Source organism: Ictidomys tridecemlineatus, chromosome 15, assembly GCF_052094955.1.
Source record: "Ictidomys tridecemlineatus isolate mIctTri1 chromosome 15, mIctTri1.hap1, whole genome shotgun sequence".
NCBI lineage: Eukaryota > Metazoa > Chordata > Mammalia > Rodentia > Sciuridae > Ictidomys > Ictidomys tridecemlineatus.
Window position 1 is genome coordinate 16,892,934 of NC_135491.1, and position 15,527 is coordinate 16,908,460.

At 40.7% G+C, this 15,527-nt stretch overlaps 1 protein-coding gene across 2 annotated transcripts; it reads left to right on the plus strand.

The window, feature by feature from the left end:
- Positions 1 to 39: 39 nt before the first annotated feature.
- On the plus strand, positions 40 to 15,272 carry Znf565 (zinc finger protein 565). 2 transcript variants are annotated; one of them, XM_021721226.3, is made up of 5 exons: positions 40 to 178; positions 6,904 to 6,973; positions 10,493 to 10,914; positions 11,303 to 11,398; positions 13,306 to 15,272. In XM_021721226.3, exons 3-5 carry the CDS (start codon positions 10,746 to 10,748, stop codon positions 14,571 to 14,573), a joined length of 1,533 nt encoding a protein of 510 aa, XP_021576901.1. In that variant the 5' UTR covers positions 40 to 178; positions 6,904 to 6,973; positions 10,493 to 10,745; the 3' UTR covers positions 14,574 to 15,272. The 2 variants fall into 2 exon arrangements, with proteins under 2 accessions (XP_021576901.1, XP_013221465.1); XM_013366011.4 differs by having other exon boundaries at positions 10,493 to 10,619.
- The last annotated feature ends 255 nt before the right edge of the window (positions 15,273 to 15,527 follow it).

Sequence of the window (15,527 nt, forward strand, 5' to 3'; positions counted from 1 at the left end):
GTCTCAAAACAGGCCAAGCCAAGACTCAGAAGTGAGAAGACTCCATCTTGTCCATGGCTGGTCTGGCGCTGGACCACGTTTCCCAGAGTCCACAGCGGCCCAATGTTACGTCTTTCTTGACGTCGTGACGAGATCGTTAGCTCCATAAGGACCCGGACGCCACCAGAGGAGGCCGAAGGTGAGGGGTCTGGTAGTCCGGGGCGGGGACGGGGCGTGTCCGGAGCCTTGGGTCTGTGCGCGAAGGCGGGAGCAGACCGAGAATGCGCGATTCTGATTGTGTCTTTGTGGTTAGGTGACTGGGTGTGGCTGCCTCTGAGTTTGCGGTTGTCATCGCCTGTCTCTAAGGTGTATGTCTGGTTGCTTTTATATATCCATGAGTGATACTGCGTGTTGTGGTGCCGAATCCTTGTAACTGTAGGGGTGATGACATGTGCGTCCCTGTTGCGTGTATGTGCGTGTCTGCCTTGTTCCTGGATGCTTGTGACTGACCGGTGAGGGTGTCCGACTGTATGACTCTGTGGCCGTATGTGGTAAACTGTATAATTGTCGTATGCCGGTGACTTGGGTGACACCGTGCGTGTATATCCCTGTTGTGTTCCTTAAAGGGGCTGTGTGACGGAGATAAATGGTGACTGTGACAGTGTGTGCTACTGTGTATGAGAGTATGGAGTGCCTTTGCTAGTGTGTGACTGAATGTCTCCAAAGTGAATGTTCAATTATGACTGGGTGATGTAGAATTTTACTGTTTGTGTGTGTCCCCCTGGTGTGGTTGTGCGATTTTGACTGTATAGTGTATTTTGGGGTGATGGTTTGAAGAGCTTATGACTATAAGGGAATAACTGTGTCACAGTTGTGAGTAGATTGCCTGGCTCTGTGTGTCCTCTTTGTGTATGATTGTGACTGTATAAAGGTGTGTAGGTGGTTGTCTTAAGAATCAGTGTATGCAATCCCAGCATCTCCGGTGGCTGAGTTAAGAGGATCACGATTTCAAACCCAACCTCAGCAACAGCGAGACACTAAGCAACTCAGTGAGACCCTATCTCTAAATAAAATACAGAAATAGGGCTGGGGATGTGGCTCAGTGGTCCAGTGCCTCTGAATTCAATCCCTGGGACCCCCACACACACACACACACACAAAATGAATGTATGGCTGGTTGTGGCACAGGACTGTAATCCCAATCACTCCAGAGGCTGAGGCAGAAGGATCACAAGTTTAAAGCCAGCCTCAGCAATTTAGCAAGACCCTTTTTGCAAATAAAATGATTAAGTCAATCCCTGGTACCAACAACAACAACAAAAAAGTGAATATGTGATATATGGTTGGGTTGGTGGGACACACCTGTAATCCCAGTGGCTTAGGAGCCTAATGCAGGAGAATGGCAAATTCAATGGAAGCCTCAGCAACTAAGGGATGCCCTAAGCAATTTAGGGAAAACTTGTCTCAAAAAAGGGGGGAGGTGGGGCTGGAGATACAGCTCAGTGATAAAGCAACTCTGAGTCCAATCACCAGTATTGCAAAACAGAAAAAGAGTAGATATGTGGTTATGCTCTGACCCTTTGCAGAACCTGTGAAATTAAAATATTCTGGCCCTGAAACTAGGCACAGTAGCTCTTGCTTGTAATCCAAGACTCGGGATACTGAGAAGAATGGCAAATTCAAGGCAGCCTCAACAACTAAGCAAGGCCCTAAGCAACTGAGACCCTGTCTCAAAAAAAAATAAATAAAATAAAAAGGTCATAACTCTGTGGTAAAGCACCTCTGGGTTCAATCCCTACTACCAAAAAAAAAAAAAAATTATGACCTGTAGAGGGCTCATTTTTTTTTTTTTTTTTTTTTTTTTTTTTGGTGCTGGGGATTGATCCCAGGGCCTTGTGCATGTGAGGCAAGCACTCTACCAACTGAGCTATATCCCCAGCCCGGAACTCACCTTTTACATGACACTGGAATTGGTCTTCTTTGATCTTCTTCCCCAGTGTGGTAGGATGATCCTTCAAAATTGTCCTGGTCACTCTTTTCTAAGCACAATGGAAAAGAGTTAAGATTCCTTTTCTTTTTTTTAATATTTATTTTTTAGGTGTAGATGGACACAACACAATGACTTTATTTTTATGTGGTGCTGAGGATCGAACCTGGGTCCTGCCCATGCTAGGCGAGCGCTCTACCGCTGAACCACAATCCCAGCCCTAAGATTCCTTTACTTAACTCTTTTCCATTGTGCTTAGAAAAGGGGAAAAAAAATGCTATCAAATATCTAACAGCCAAGATCAAAGTGTATCAGGTTTTATTCTTCTTTTCCTGAAACTCTTGTTTTTCAAGGCATGCCTTTCTTTCCTTTTTCTGAAACTCTTGAACAGGACCACCCTCTCATACCCCCACCACCTAAGTGGCAAATACTGCTTTCCAGTATTTGCCCTAGGAGTAATTTATTTAGTGCCCTGAAGTGGACTTAAAGGTTTCCGGGCTTCCTGCATACCTAATATTTATTTATTTAAAAGTTTGTATTTTGAATTACTTTTAGGCTTAAATACCTACAAAAAGAGAATTCCCATATACTTTTTTTTTTTTTTTTTTGGTGCTGAGGATTGAACCCATGGCTTTGTTCATGCCAGGCAAGCACTCTACCAACTCATCTATATCCCCAACCCGGAATTCACATGTACTCTTAAGCCAGCTTTTACAAATGTTATCATTTTGTATAATTTCAAGGCCTATCTATCCATGCCTTTTTAATTTTTCTCTACTGAATTATTCTCATCAATATGAAACATGCTATAATTTCTACCATTTTCAAAAGAAACAATCATGTCAAATGCATATTTGACATTTCCACATTTGGTATATAACTGTCTCAAGTGCTGAGGTCTAAAACAGAACCCATAATTGGTCCAACCAAACCTACTCTTCCTACATCCTTCTTCATGTTAAAAAGTGAGAGCCTCATATTTTGCTTTGCTCAAGCCAAAGATCTTGGAATCTTCTTGTCTTCTTTGTTGTTTTTTTCTTTTCTACTTAAAAATAAGCAAATCTGGTCATCCCTTTTGAATCCAAACAGTCTCGTCACCTCCCTGACTACCACACTAATTCAGCCCACCCTACCCCTTGCCTGGATTATTGTAGTTTTCTTCTCACTGGTCTCCCTGCTTGCCCCTTGTTTCCTATGGCCCATTTTCCATGAATGACCTTTTTAAATGTGAAAACAAATTATGCCATTCATTGGCTTAAAAAGTTTCAGTGGCTTCCTATCTTATCAAGAATAAAAACCAAAGTTCTAACAGTTGCCAATAAATCCTATGTGACCAGATGAGCTTCTGGCCCTATTCCTCTTGGATACTTCCGCCTGGCTACTCCTGACCCCTTTCTCTTTATTGATCAAAAAAACTCTACTGGGGCTGGGGATGTGGCTCAAGCGGTAGCGCGCTCGCCTGGCATGCGTGCGGCCTGGGTTCGATCCTCAGCACTACATACAAACAAAGATGTTGTGTCCGCCGAGAACTGAAAAATAAATATTGAAAATTCTCTCTCTCTCTCTCTCTCTCTCTCTCTCTCTCTCTCTCTCTCTCTCTCTCTCTCCTCTCTCACTCTCTCTTAAAAAAAAAAAACAAAAAAAACTCTACTGTTGGGAGCCACGGCCAAGTCAGGATGGTGCCTGGCATTTTGCCAGAAGGAGTGGTTGAGAAGTAATGCCAGTGAGCCATTAAGATGATAGTGATTGGGCTGGGGATGTGGCTCAAGTGGTAGCATGCTTGGCTGGCGTGCGTGCGGCCCAGGTTCAATCCTCAGCACCACATACAAACAAAAAGATGTTGTGTCCGCCGATAACTAAAAAATAAATATTAAAATTCTCTCTCTCTCTCTCTCTCTCTCTCTCTCTCTCTCTCTCTCTCTCTCTCTTTAAAAAAAAAAGATGATGGTGATTAAGTTAAGCTGTGTATAATTATTAAGAAAATGACTGATTGCTGTAACTGGATGATGCTAAATTGAACAAGCTGTGTATTCAGTTGTGTATATGAGCCTCTTCTGTCCAGCAATAAGTCGGCTCCTGCTACCTTGGGTGCCTGCTACTTTTGAGTTCTCACGGAGTTCCCGTTGAGTTCCCGTTGGTTCTCACGGAGTTTCGGTAGAGTTCTGGAGAGTTCCTATGGGGTTCGGGCAATAAAGTAGTTCCTGTTTGAACCTACAAGTGGCTCGTGACCTCCCGGTTATTTTGTGCCCAGACTGAGGCACTCTACTCCTGCCTTGAGGATTTTGAAAATGTTGTTTTCCTGGGAATGCATATCCCATACCCCATTAATCTGCATTCCTTGCTCACTTCATGTGAACTGTATATATACATGTCACTTTCTCAGTAAAAAGCCTCAGACTACCCTCCATTCTTCCAAAACTCCCTATCCCCTTGTTCTTTGTTTTTCTCTAGAGAAATTTTGCCACCTGGCATCCAGATAGGAATATCAGTGTCAATATTTGTTGATTTTCTCTTTTTGAAGTATTTTTTTAGTTGTCAATGGACCTTTATTGTTTTTTGTTTTTTGGGGGGTTTTTTGTTTGTTTGTTTTTTTACTTACTGATATGTAGTGCTAAGAATCAAACCCAGTGCCTCACACATGCTAGGCAAGCGCTCTGCCACTGAGCCACAACCCTAGCCCTATTTGGTGATTTTCTTTCCTCATTAGATTGCAAGATTCTCTGGGACAAGGACTTGATTTATTATCTTTCTCATGCCTAAAACCATGCCAGTTGAGATAGGAGCTCAATAAATTAGAAAAAATGGTTGACTTGCCTTTCTTTGCCTCTCTATCAAATCAGGCCTCAAAGCCTGTTGATTTGCCAAGCACATGCCTATAATCCCAGCGGCTCAGGAGGCTGAAGCAGGAGGATTGCAAGTTCAAAGCCAGCCTCAGCAATTTAGCAAGACCCTAAGCAACTCGGCGAGACTCTGCCTCCAAATAAAATACAAAAATGGGCTGGGGCTGGGGCTCAGTGGTTAAGCACCACCAGGTTCAATCCCTGGCATACATACAAAAAATAAAAAGAAAGAAAAAGAAAAAAGCCTGTTGATTTTACATCTTGTTTACACCTTGAATCTCTCCTTCTCCTTCCACTTCTTGTTTCTATTGCCATTGTCCTGGGTCAGACCCTCTTTGCTTGAAAAAGTATAAGCACCTCCCAGTTGTTCTTTCAATTCACAATTATATTTCTTTCCATTGAAATAATGTGGCCATATTGATCCCTTTTTAGATTCTTCAGTTGCCTTCCATTTCATTAGTGAGTGTAAACCTAACTTTTACATAAGCAAACCATATTGGTCATCTATGTCCCCTGAACACTGTAGAAACTGCTAGTTGCAGTGATGAAACTCATTAGTCCTTGCCCTGATAGCTGTTTCATTCATGTACCCTTGTTTGTCCTCAGTATCATCTCCAGGATTATCTGCCCCTAGATTCTACAGCTAATTAAATTTAAATAAAAAGTTGAGTTACTCAGTCATACTGGCATCATTTCAAATACTTGGTAACACTGTGGTTTGTGGCTACTATATTTACAGATATGAAAATTTCAGATATAAAAATTTCCACCAACCCAGGAAGTTATGTTGGAGAGTACTGGCCTTTCCCCAAACTCTACAAGTCATTCTGTATTATTTTTTTGCTCTACAAATACACCTTGTACTTTTGGTCCACTGTTTTTACCGCTTTACCTTACTAGGAACACAATGTTTTCTGTCCATTTTCTGTTAAACTTCTGACTTTTTTTAGACCCTGATTCATATCCTACATCTTATAAAAAATTTCCTTGGGCTGGGGTTGTGGCTCAATTGCAGAATGCCTGCCACACACATGTGAGGCACTGGGTTTAATCCTCAGCACCACAAGAAAATAAACAAAATAATGATATTGTGTCCACATATAACTAAAAAATTTTTTTTAAATAGAAAAAGAAATTTTCCTTGATGCCCCCTCCAACATACACACATTGATTAATCACCTTATAAGCAGCCCCAACCATGGGAAGTTTCTTGTACCCCTAAATCAGCCTTAATACCCTTGTTAAAATACAAACTCTCATTACCTTACCATTCACGGGGCTCCAGACTCAGCCACTGCCCGTCCTCACAGTCAGTGAGGAAGTATGTTCCATAGGAAAGCAGTAGAGAAGGCTTAGGGGAAATGAGTGCTAGGACAGAAGCTTCTAAAACTAGTTTCCACTGACTTCAGTACTTTGCATGTGTAGGTAGTATGTAAGATCCCTGTATTGCTACAGTTTTCTTGCTCCTTATCTGGTGGATCCAGCTGGGGATGGAAACTTTGACAGAGCCTGTGATGAATGATGTAGCCCTATTTTTACTTGGAAGGAGGAAGTAGAGTCATTAAGGCACCAAGAGGTTTTGCCTGTTGAGCCTAGAGAAGCTAGGAAGACCTTATTTAGGAATGTCTTGCACTCAAGGTTTATCTTACACTGATGTTTTATGCTCCTAGTCTAATGGTGCTGTCCTCATCCCTTAGAGGGTAAAATGGGTGAGTCTGAGTTATGATCTTCATAACTTCTTGTTATGAAGATTCGGAGCAGGTGAAAACATTAGGTCCCATTCATAGCTTAGATTGGCATCAACTACATGGGGACTATCTCAGCCACAATCTCTCTTATGGATGTGCTCAGGTTCCATGGAGCACATCCATAAGAGAGATGGAGCAGAGATTTGATATTCTTCTCTGGTGGGAGCACAGAGCAGGTACGGTGGAAGTAAAATTGTTTTTCGTTTTTTTTTTTAAGTTGTTTATGGACCTTTATTTTATTCATTTATTTATATGTGGTGCTGAGAAGCGAACCTAGTGCTTCACACATGAGAGGCAAGCTCTGTTTATCAGAGATTTACTCCTTCTCTTCCTGTTGTGCTTTTTCAAGACTCTGTCATTGTCCAGGAGAAGAGTCCAGATAAACCAAAGGTCAAACAGTTCTAAAAGCCATGGCCCAGGTAAGTTGAAATTTGTTCTATCCTTGGGGTAATTTCTTCCCTCCAGATCACATGAACATTTGTGTTCTTTTTCCTGAAACATCTCTGTAACTTGCTCGCAGTTCCTCCATCCCAGGGATGAGTGTAAGCACAAAGTGAGGGATGCAGACCTCAACAGATTCAGCGAAGCCATTTATTCATTTGAGCACTCAATCACTCAGGCACCATAAGGGCTCATTTTCGGGACACGAAAATGGCCGTTGGTTATAGTGGGGGTTTTAGTTTTATAGGGTACAATGAGGGTGATTTAATCATTGGAAACTGCAGGCGTGCTGATCAGACAGTCAGGGAATTAGTTGTGCAGGTTAAAATTTTAACTCAAGAAAGCAGTTGTAAAAAGTTTGAAACTTGTTACTGGGAAATGATAAGACCTCAGATCTCAAGGAGTGAATACTCAGATCCATCCACTGCTTTTTTTCTTCCTCTGAGATTCACTGTTTCCTAGAGTTTTGCTATTTACCATGCCTACATTAAGAATTAATTGGCAAGGACCTGGGGATATAGCCTAGGTGGTAGAGTGCTTGCCTCACGTGCACAAGACCCTGCAATTCCTGGTTCCACACAAAAAAAATTGGCAATGGGGGTAGGGGGCAGTCAGGGTCCAGAGCCCAGTGTTCTCTATCCACTTTTCCTTCAGGGCCTGTAGTTTTTGGGAAAGGATTTACTAGGAGAGTTTTGATGCTTGGCTAATTTCCCTCCCTCCTGTCTTGTAGGAATATTATTTTTCATAACCCTTCAACAAGCAATGGTGCTCTGTTTCCCTTAGTGGCCCTCTCTTATCCAGCATCATTCACATATGTGAGCACCAGTGGAGCAGAAATGTCTTCTCTTGAGAGAAAGATGAGAGCCTCCTTTATGATACCATCATCCAGTAGGGCCAAAGATAATGAGTTTGATCTTTTCCATTGATGTAGGTGGCTTCCTTTCCTTCTTATATTTTAAATGTCACTTCATCTCAAAAAAAAAAAATCATAAACTTCAGGGTGCACAGTGGTACTCCTGTAATCCCAAGGACCCAGGAGGCCGAGGCAAGGAGGATCACAAGTTCAAAGCCAGCCTTAGCTAAAAGTGAGGTGCTAAGCAACTCAGCAAGATCTTGTCTCTAAATAAAATACAAAAAATTAGGGCTAGGGATGTGGCTCAGTGGGCAGATGCTCCTGAGTTTAATCCCTGGTAAACACCCCCCCTGCAAATAAATTATAAATACTTCATACTCTCAAAGAATATATTCAGCTGGGCACAGTGGTACACACCTAGTGGCTTGGGAGGCTGAGGCAGGAGGATTGCAAGTTCAAAGCCAGCCTCAGCAACTTAGAGAGGCCTTATGCAACTTAGAGAGATGCTATCTCAAAATAAAACTAGCTGAGCAGTGATGATTACCTACCATGGTTGAGGTCCTGGTTCCATTCCTAGTGGTGGGTGGGAGTGGGGGTCCAACTATCTTTTATTCAGCCCGTCATTAAAGAGAATTACAAAAAAAACCAGCAAATACTAGGGAGGATGTAGAGAAAAAGGAACCTTACACACTGTTGACAGGAATGTAAATTAGTACAGCCACTTTGAAAAATAATATGGAAGTTCCTCAAAAAACTATGAACAGAACTACTGTATGATCCAGCTATACCACACCTGGATAGATGCCCCAAGGGAATTAAGTCAGCATATAAAAGAGATACCTGCATACCCATGTTTATTGTGGCACTATTCATAATGGCCAAGATATGGGATTTGCCTAAATGCCCATCAACAGGTAACTGAAATCTATTGTATATATACACAATGGAGTATTATTTAGTCATAAAGAAAAATGAACCATGTTATATGCAGGAAAAGGGATGGAACTGGAAGAAATCATGTTAAGCAGAATAAGCCAAACACAGAAAGACATTATTGCATGTTTTCTCTCTTATGTGGAAACTCAAAAAAAGAAAAAATTACCTGAAAGTAGAAGAGGGACTCTCAATGAAGGGGATGGAAACCAGACAGGAGAGAGGGAAGGTCAAGAAAGGGCAGTAGGAAAGCAGATATATTGTAAAGTAAATATAATTTCCTTAAGTAATTTCACTTAGTAAAGTGTTTCTTTTAGTCCTTTTCTAAATACAGGTAAGAGCACCTTTGAGATAAATCCAATATTTTTCTCTTTCCTCTGGAAATTTTACATAAAAATTTCTGACATATTGATAAATTCTAAATTGTAAAATAATAAAAACTATATTTTTATACCAAAATATAGGGATAATAGGGAGAGTAGATATGATCAAAGTACAATATATTCATATGGGGAAATCTGTCAATTTGTACAATTAATATGTATTAATAATTATAATTAAAATAAGTAATTCTATTGTTACAAAACTGTAAAACAGCCAGGTGTGGTGGTGCACACCTGTAATCCCATTGATTTGGGAGGCTGAGGCAGGAGGATCATGAGTTCAAAGCCAGCCTCAGCAAAAAGTGAGACACCAAGCAACTCAGTGAGATCCTGTCTCTAAATAAAATATAAAATAGGGCTGGGAATGAGGCTCAGTGGTTGAATACCCCGAGTTCAATCCCTAGTACAAAAGAAAAAAAAATTATAAAACAGTGCCACTAAATTTTTGGATTTTGATAATTTTAGAGTTATTTTTTCATAAAGTGTATATTATTTTTGTTAACATGGAGCAGGTTTATTCTTTATTGTTTAAATAATAAATACATTTTAGTATTTTTTCTTTTCTTTTTTTAATTTTTTTTTTGCAGTGCTGGGGATTGAACCCAGGTTCTTATACATGCAAAACAAATACTCTACCACTGAGCACATCTCAGCCCTCTCACTTTTAATTTCTAATGTAATATTGATAGATAACAAAAGTTTTTTGGGGATTCTCAATAACTTTTTATTAACGGCTTTATTTTTATTTTATTTACTTATGTATTTTTAATTTATTTTTTTGTACCAGGGATTGAACCCAGAGTACTTAAGCCACATCCCCAACCCTTATTATTTTTTATTTAGAAATAGGATCTCACTAAGTTGTTTAGGACCTCCCTAAATTGCTGAGGCTGGCTTTGAACTTGCAGTCCTCCTGCCTCAGATTCTAGAGCCTCTGGGATCATAGTTGTGTGCCACTGTACCTGGCCTAAAATTTAGGTATTAAAGTATTTTTGTGTTAAGTATTATAATGTTTTATATGTGAGATTTACCTCAAACCAGGGATAAAAGATGGAAGGAAGGTCAAAGGGTTTAGTGGTAGAATGCTTGCCTAGCATGTGTTAGGTCCTGGGTTTGATTCCCAGCACTGCAAACAATAAAAAGGAAGGGAGGGAGGGAGGGAGGGATCAAGGGAAGGAACAAGGGAGGGAGGAAGACAAAATACTCTAGAGCACCTCTGGGCACACACACAAAAAAAATTATCAAAGCAATGTATTTTGAAATTTTTCTTCTAAAAAGTGGGGAAAAGTCCTTTAATTTACTAGTAAGGCATGGGTTTATTGTTTCAGGGATTGGTGACATTCAGGGATGTGATCATAGAGTTCTCTCAGGAAGAATGGAAGTGCCTGGAACCTGCCCAGAGAGACTTGTACAGGGATGTGACTTTGGAGAACTTCAGTCATTTGGTCTCACTAGGTAAGGCTAACGTATCACACAGGGACAGACAGGAAACGAGGAACCCAGGAACTACGGCAGCGGGAATTGGCTGTTTCCACCTCTGGCCCAAAGAAGTAAAGAGAGCAAACTGTGCCACTGGAGACGATGAGAACTAGAACCACAGAGAAGGGCCCAGCCAGCAGCAACTGTAGCCTCCTCCAGAACTCCCAGGTCAAAGGAAAGAGGGAGAGAGCTAAGAAATATCCTGTACTCAGCCTTCTGCCCGCTGACCTGCTGATGCTTTTCATCTGTCAAGCCCATGGGAAATCACAGGGTAGGGAAGATACAGACCTTATAAGTAGGCTGTGTGGGGCACAGGGCCTGGCACAGAGAAGGACTAGTATCAAGGAATGGATGGGTAGGGAAGGAGAGGGTTAATGGAGTACAATAACCATAGATATCTAACCCAAATAATTCAGGACTAGCCTTCTGGAATTCCTAGTCTCCTTCATTGTGGATTTCTAGGGCAACTTACAAGTTTCTGACTGAATTTATGTCCCATTATCCCATTATCCCACATTTTGTGGAATTAAAAATGGGTCACTATCCTGACAACCTTCACACCTTCCTCCTTACAATTTCCTCAGTTCCATAGCAACAGATGCACTGTTTTTCAATTTTGGACCAGTATCATCATGGCCTATTTCTTTTTCTATAAACAGGTCTTTCCATTTCTAAACCTGATGTCATCTCCTTATTGGAGCAAGGGAAAGAGCCATGGATACTTGCAAATGATATGACAGGACCATGGTACCCAGGTGAGTAAGGGCTATCTAATGGGAAAGACCATGGGGATTACAGCCCAGTAGGTGAGGCAACTGGTAACTGTAACTTGAGTCATTGTTGGAAAGTGCTCAAAGCCCTGCTGCAGAATAAAGGCCTGGGATACTAAGATGTGAAGAGCAAAGACATTGTCGGCCTCAGCTGTTCTTTCTTCTCTCATTTGTCCCATTTCAAAAAGGAATTTGCCCTTTTCTTTCCTCGTGACTGCCTTTTAACCTGAACTTTAGATCCTTTTTTCTGCAAATGTCTTTATGCCTTAGAAAAACTTGTTTTCTTAAAATTGCTTCTCGTTGCAGGACATAGTGGCACGTGCCTATAATCCCAGCAATCAAGGAGGCTGAGGCAAAAGGATTTCAAATTTGAGGAAAGTCTGGGCAGCATAATGAACCCCACCATCTCAAGAAACAATAAAAAAACACAAAACAATAAAATAGAGCTGCCTTATCTATTTAAAATGTCCATGCCAGGCATGGTGGCACATGCCTGTAATCCTAGCAGCTTGGGAGGCTGAGGCAGGAGGACTGTGAATTTAAAGCCAACCTCAGCAACTTAGCGAGGCTCTTAGCAACTGATACTCTATCTCTAAATAAAATATAAAAAAGGGCCGAGGTTGTGGCTCAGTGGTTAAATACCCCTCGGTTCAATCCTCAGTAGCTAAATAAATAAATAAATAGGGGCCTGGGATATAGCTCAGTTGGTAGAGTGCTTGCCTTGCATGCACAGACCCTGGGTTCAATCCCCAGCACCACAAAAATAAATAAATAAATAACGAAATAAAATGTCCATGATAAGCAAATTCACAGAGTGATTTCCCAGGGCTGAAGAAAATAGAGAATGAGGAGTGACTGCTTAATGGGGCATGGGTTTTCTAATTGAGGTGAGGGAAATGTTCTCAGACTCGATAGTGGAATATGCTACAAACCACTGTTGTGCATTTCAAGAACATTTAAATGGGGGCCAGAGAAATAGCTCAGTGGTAGAGTGCTTGCCTTGCATGCATAAGACCCTGAGTTCAATTCCCAGCACTGGAAAAAAATGTTCTGTTTTTGTTTTTTAAATATTTATTTTTAGTTGTAGTTGGACATAATACCTTTATTTCACTTATTTATTTTTATGTGGTGCTAAGGATCGAACCCAGGGTCTCACATGTGCTAAGCGAGTACTCTACCACTGAGCCACAACCTCAGCCCTGGAAAAAAATGTTTTATTGAGAAAATTTATGTTATGTGAATTTTACTTCAGTTAAAAATATAGATGCCAGCTACGGTGATGCATACCTGTAATCCCAGCAAATGAAGAGGCTGATGCAGGAGAATCACAAGTTCTAGGCCAGCCTCAGCAGTTTTTAAAAAGTACTTTTAAAAAATGGATGTGGCTCAGTGGTAAAGCATCCTGGGTTCAATTCCCAGTACCAATAAATAAGTAAATAGATAAATACACACATACACATGCACACACCTTGGCCCTAGTCTGCAGATTTTAATTCAGTCTGGGGTGATGTTTGAACATTTGTATTGTTAAAGGGCTTCCTGAATGAGTCTGATCTATATCAAAGTTGAGAACCCTGGCTTAATATTTTCTTGTCCCTTCTGGTACCATATGAGCTCTTTTAATGTTTGTGCTTTCCTGTGCTTTTTAGAAATTGCTTAATAAGGGTTAGAGATATGACTCAATGGTAGATCGCTTGCCTAGTATGTGCAGGGCCCCAAGTTCAATCCTCAGCACTGAAAAAAAGGAAATAAATTGCTTAATAATTGAGAGACTTTTATAAAAACATATACTTTTTACAGTTATTATTTTCATTTTGTCTTCCTATTTTACTATAGAATTTTATTTCTTATAGAAGAGAATAGTTTACATTTATTTTTCTCTTATTTTTCAGACTTGAAGTCCAGGTATGAGGCATTTCCACAAAATGATATTTTTGAAATAAAGTCATTCAACTGGGAGGTAATGGAAAGCCTTAAATATTGCGATCTTCAGGGCTCCAGTTTTAAAGAAGACTGGGAATGCAAAGGGCAGTTTGTGAGACAAGTAAATCAGGAGTGTTATTTCAAGCAAGTAGAAATCGCCTTTGAAAACATCCCCACTTTGGAGCATCACACATCTCTCACTCTACCTCAGCACAGTAGGACCAGTAAGAAACTGATTGAATGCAATGAATGTGGGAAGGCATTTGGCCGAGGCTCACACCTTATTCAACATCAGAAAACTCATACTGGTGAAAAACCCTTTGAATGTAAGGAATGTGGGAAGGCCTTTAGTCGTGCTTCACACCTTGTTCAACATCAGAGAATTCATACAGGTGAGAAACCTTATGACTGCAAGGAATGTGGGAAAGCCTTTGGTCGTACTTCAGAACTTATTCTACATCAGAGACTTCATACTGGTGTGAAACCCTATGAATGTAATGAGTGTGGAAAAACCTTTAGGCAACATTCACAACTTATTCTGCATCAAAGAACTCATACAGGTGAGAAACCCTATGTATGTAAAGACTGCGGGAAGGCTTTTATTCGAGGCTCACAACTAACTGTTCATCGGAGAATCCATACAGGTGCTAGACCCTATCAGTGTAAAGAATGTGGGAAGGCATTTAGACAGCATTCACAACTGACCGTACATCAGCGAATCCATACTGGGGAGAAACCCTATGAGTGTAAGGAATGTGGAAAGGGCTTTATCCATAGCTCAGAAGTTACTCGACATCAGAGAATCCATTCTGGGGAGAAACCCTATGAATGTAAGGAATGTGGGAAGGCCTTTAGACAGCACGCTCAGCTTACTCGGCATCAGAGAGTTCATACTGGTGACAGACCCTATGAATGTAAGGACTGCGGGAAGGCTTTTAGTCGTAGTTCATACCTTATTCAACATCAAAGAATTCATACAGGTGACAAGCCCTATGAATGTAAGGAATGTGGGAAAGCTTTTATCCGCGTTTCACAGCTGACTCACCATCAGCGAATTCACACTTGTGAAAAACCCTATGAATGCAGGGAATGTGGAATGGCCTTCATTCGTAGTTCACAACTTACTGAACACCAGAGAATTCATCCTGGCATCAAGCCTTATGAATGCAGAGAATGTGGGCAGGCCTTTGTTCTTGGCTCACAGCTCATTGAACATTACCGAATTCATACTGGTTAGCGTGTTAAGGATATAGAAAAGATTTTGTGTGGAGTTCACACCTGGCTTAATATTAGATCATTTTTAATGTAATTAAAGTCAGAAAACTTTGATTTGTCACTTTCATTATGGAACATTAGATATGAGTATCAGGAGAAAATTCAATAAATGTGGAAATTCTTTTTGCCTCACTCACTGTTTATTAAGCATCAGAGAACCTATGCTTAAAAAAGAAAAGAAAAAGTTAATATGAATGTAGAAAGGCCTTCTGTTACTACTCAAAAATCTGTTAAACTTCTGAGATTTCCAAATAGAAACTGATCAAATTAGAATATTTTGTAGCTGGGCACAGTGGAGCAAGCCTATAGTCTCAGCTACTCATAGGATAAAGCAGAAGGATCTCTTGAATCCAAAAGTTGGAAACCAACCTGGGCAACATAGCAAGACCACACCTCCAAATATATATATATATTTTTTGTGAATGTGCCTTTTGTCTTTTGTCATAGTATAGACATTACTTGACATTGTTGTTATTCCACTGATTACTAACATTGTAGGATTGGATAAATTGTGCGATCTCTTTCCTTTATTTGTTAAAAAAAAAAATGGTGATGATTATACGTATCTAATAGAGCTTTCATGGGGACTAAATCAGATATTTTACATAAGGCCTTGTAAAGAATATCTTGTTATGTGTTCAATAAATATTAGCTATTGTCATTAATTTTTATTATCAGCCAGGCACCAGTGGCACATGCCTATAATCCCAGAGATGGAGGAGACGGAGAGAGGAGGATCACAAGTTCGTGATCGGCCTCAGCAACTTAGCATGTGAGGCCCTAAGCAACTTAGTGAGACCCTGTCTCAAAAAACAAAAAGGGTGGGCTGGTGGTGTGGCTCAAGCGGTAGCTCGCTCGCCTGGCATGCGTGTGGCCTGGGTTCGATCCTCAGCACCACATACAAACAAAGATGTTG

Bases quoted from the DNA above. Each gene is read 5' to 3' on its own strand.
- Znf565 (XM_021721226.3), top strand. From the start codon at position 10,746: ATGAGAACTAGAACCACAGAGAAGGGCCCAGCCAGCAGCAACTGTAGC. The intron at 10,915-11,302 runs GTAGGGAAGATA...TTCTATAAACAG, and splicing joins AGCCCATGGGAAATCACAGG to GTCTTTCCATTTCTAAACCT. The intron at 11,399-13,305 runs GTGAGTAAGGGC...CTTATTTTTCAG, and splicing joins GACAGGACCATGGTACCCAG to ACTTGAAGTCCAGGTATGAG.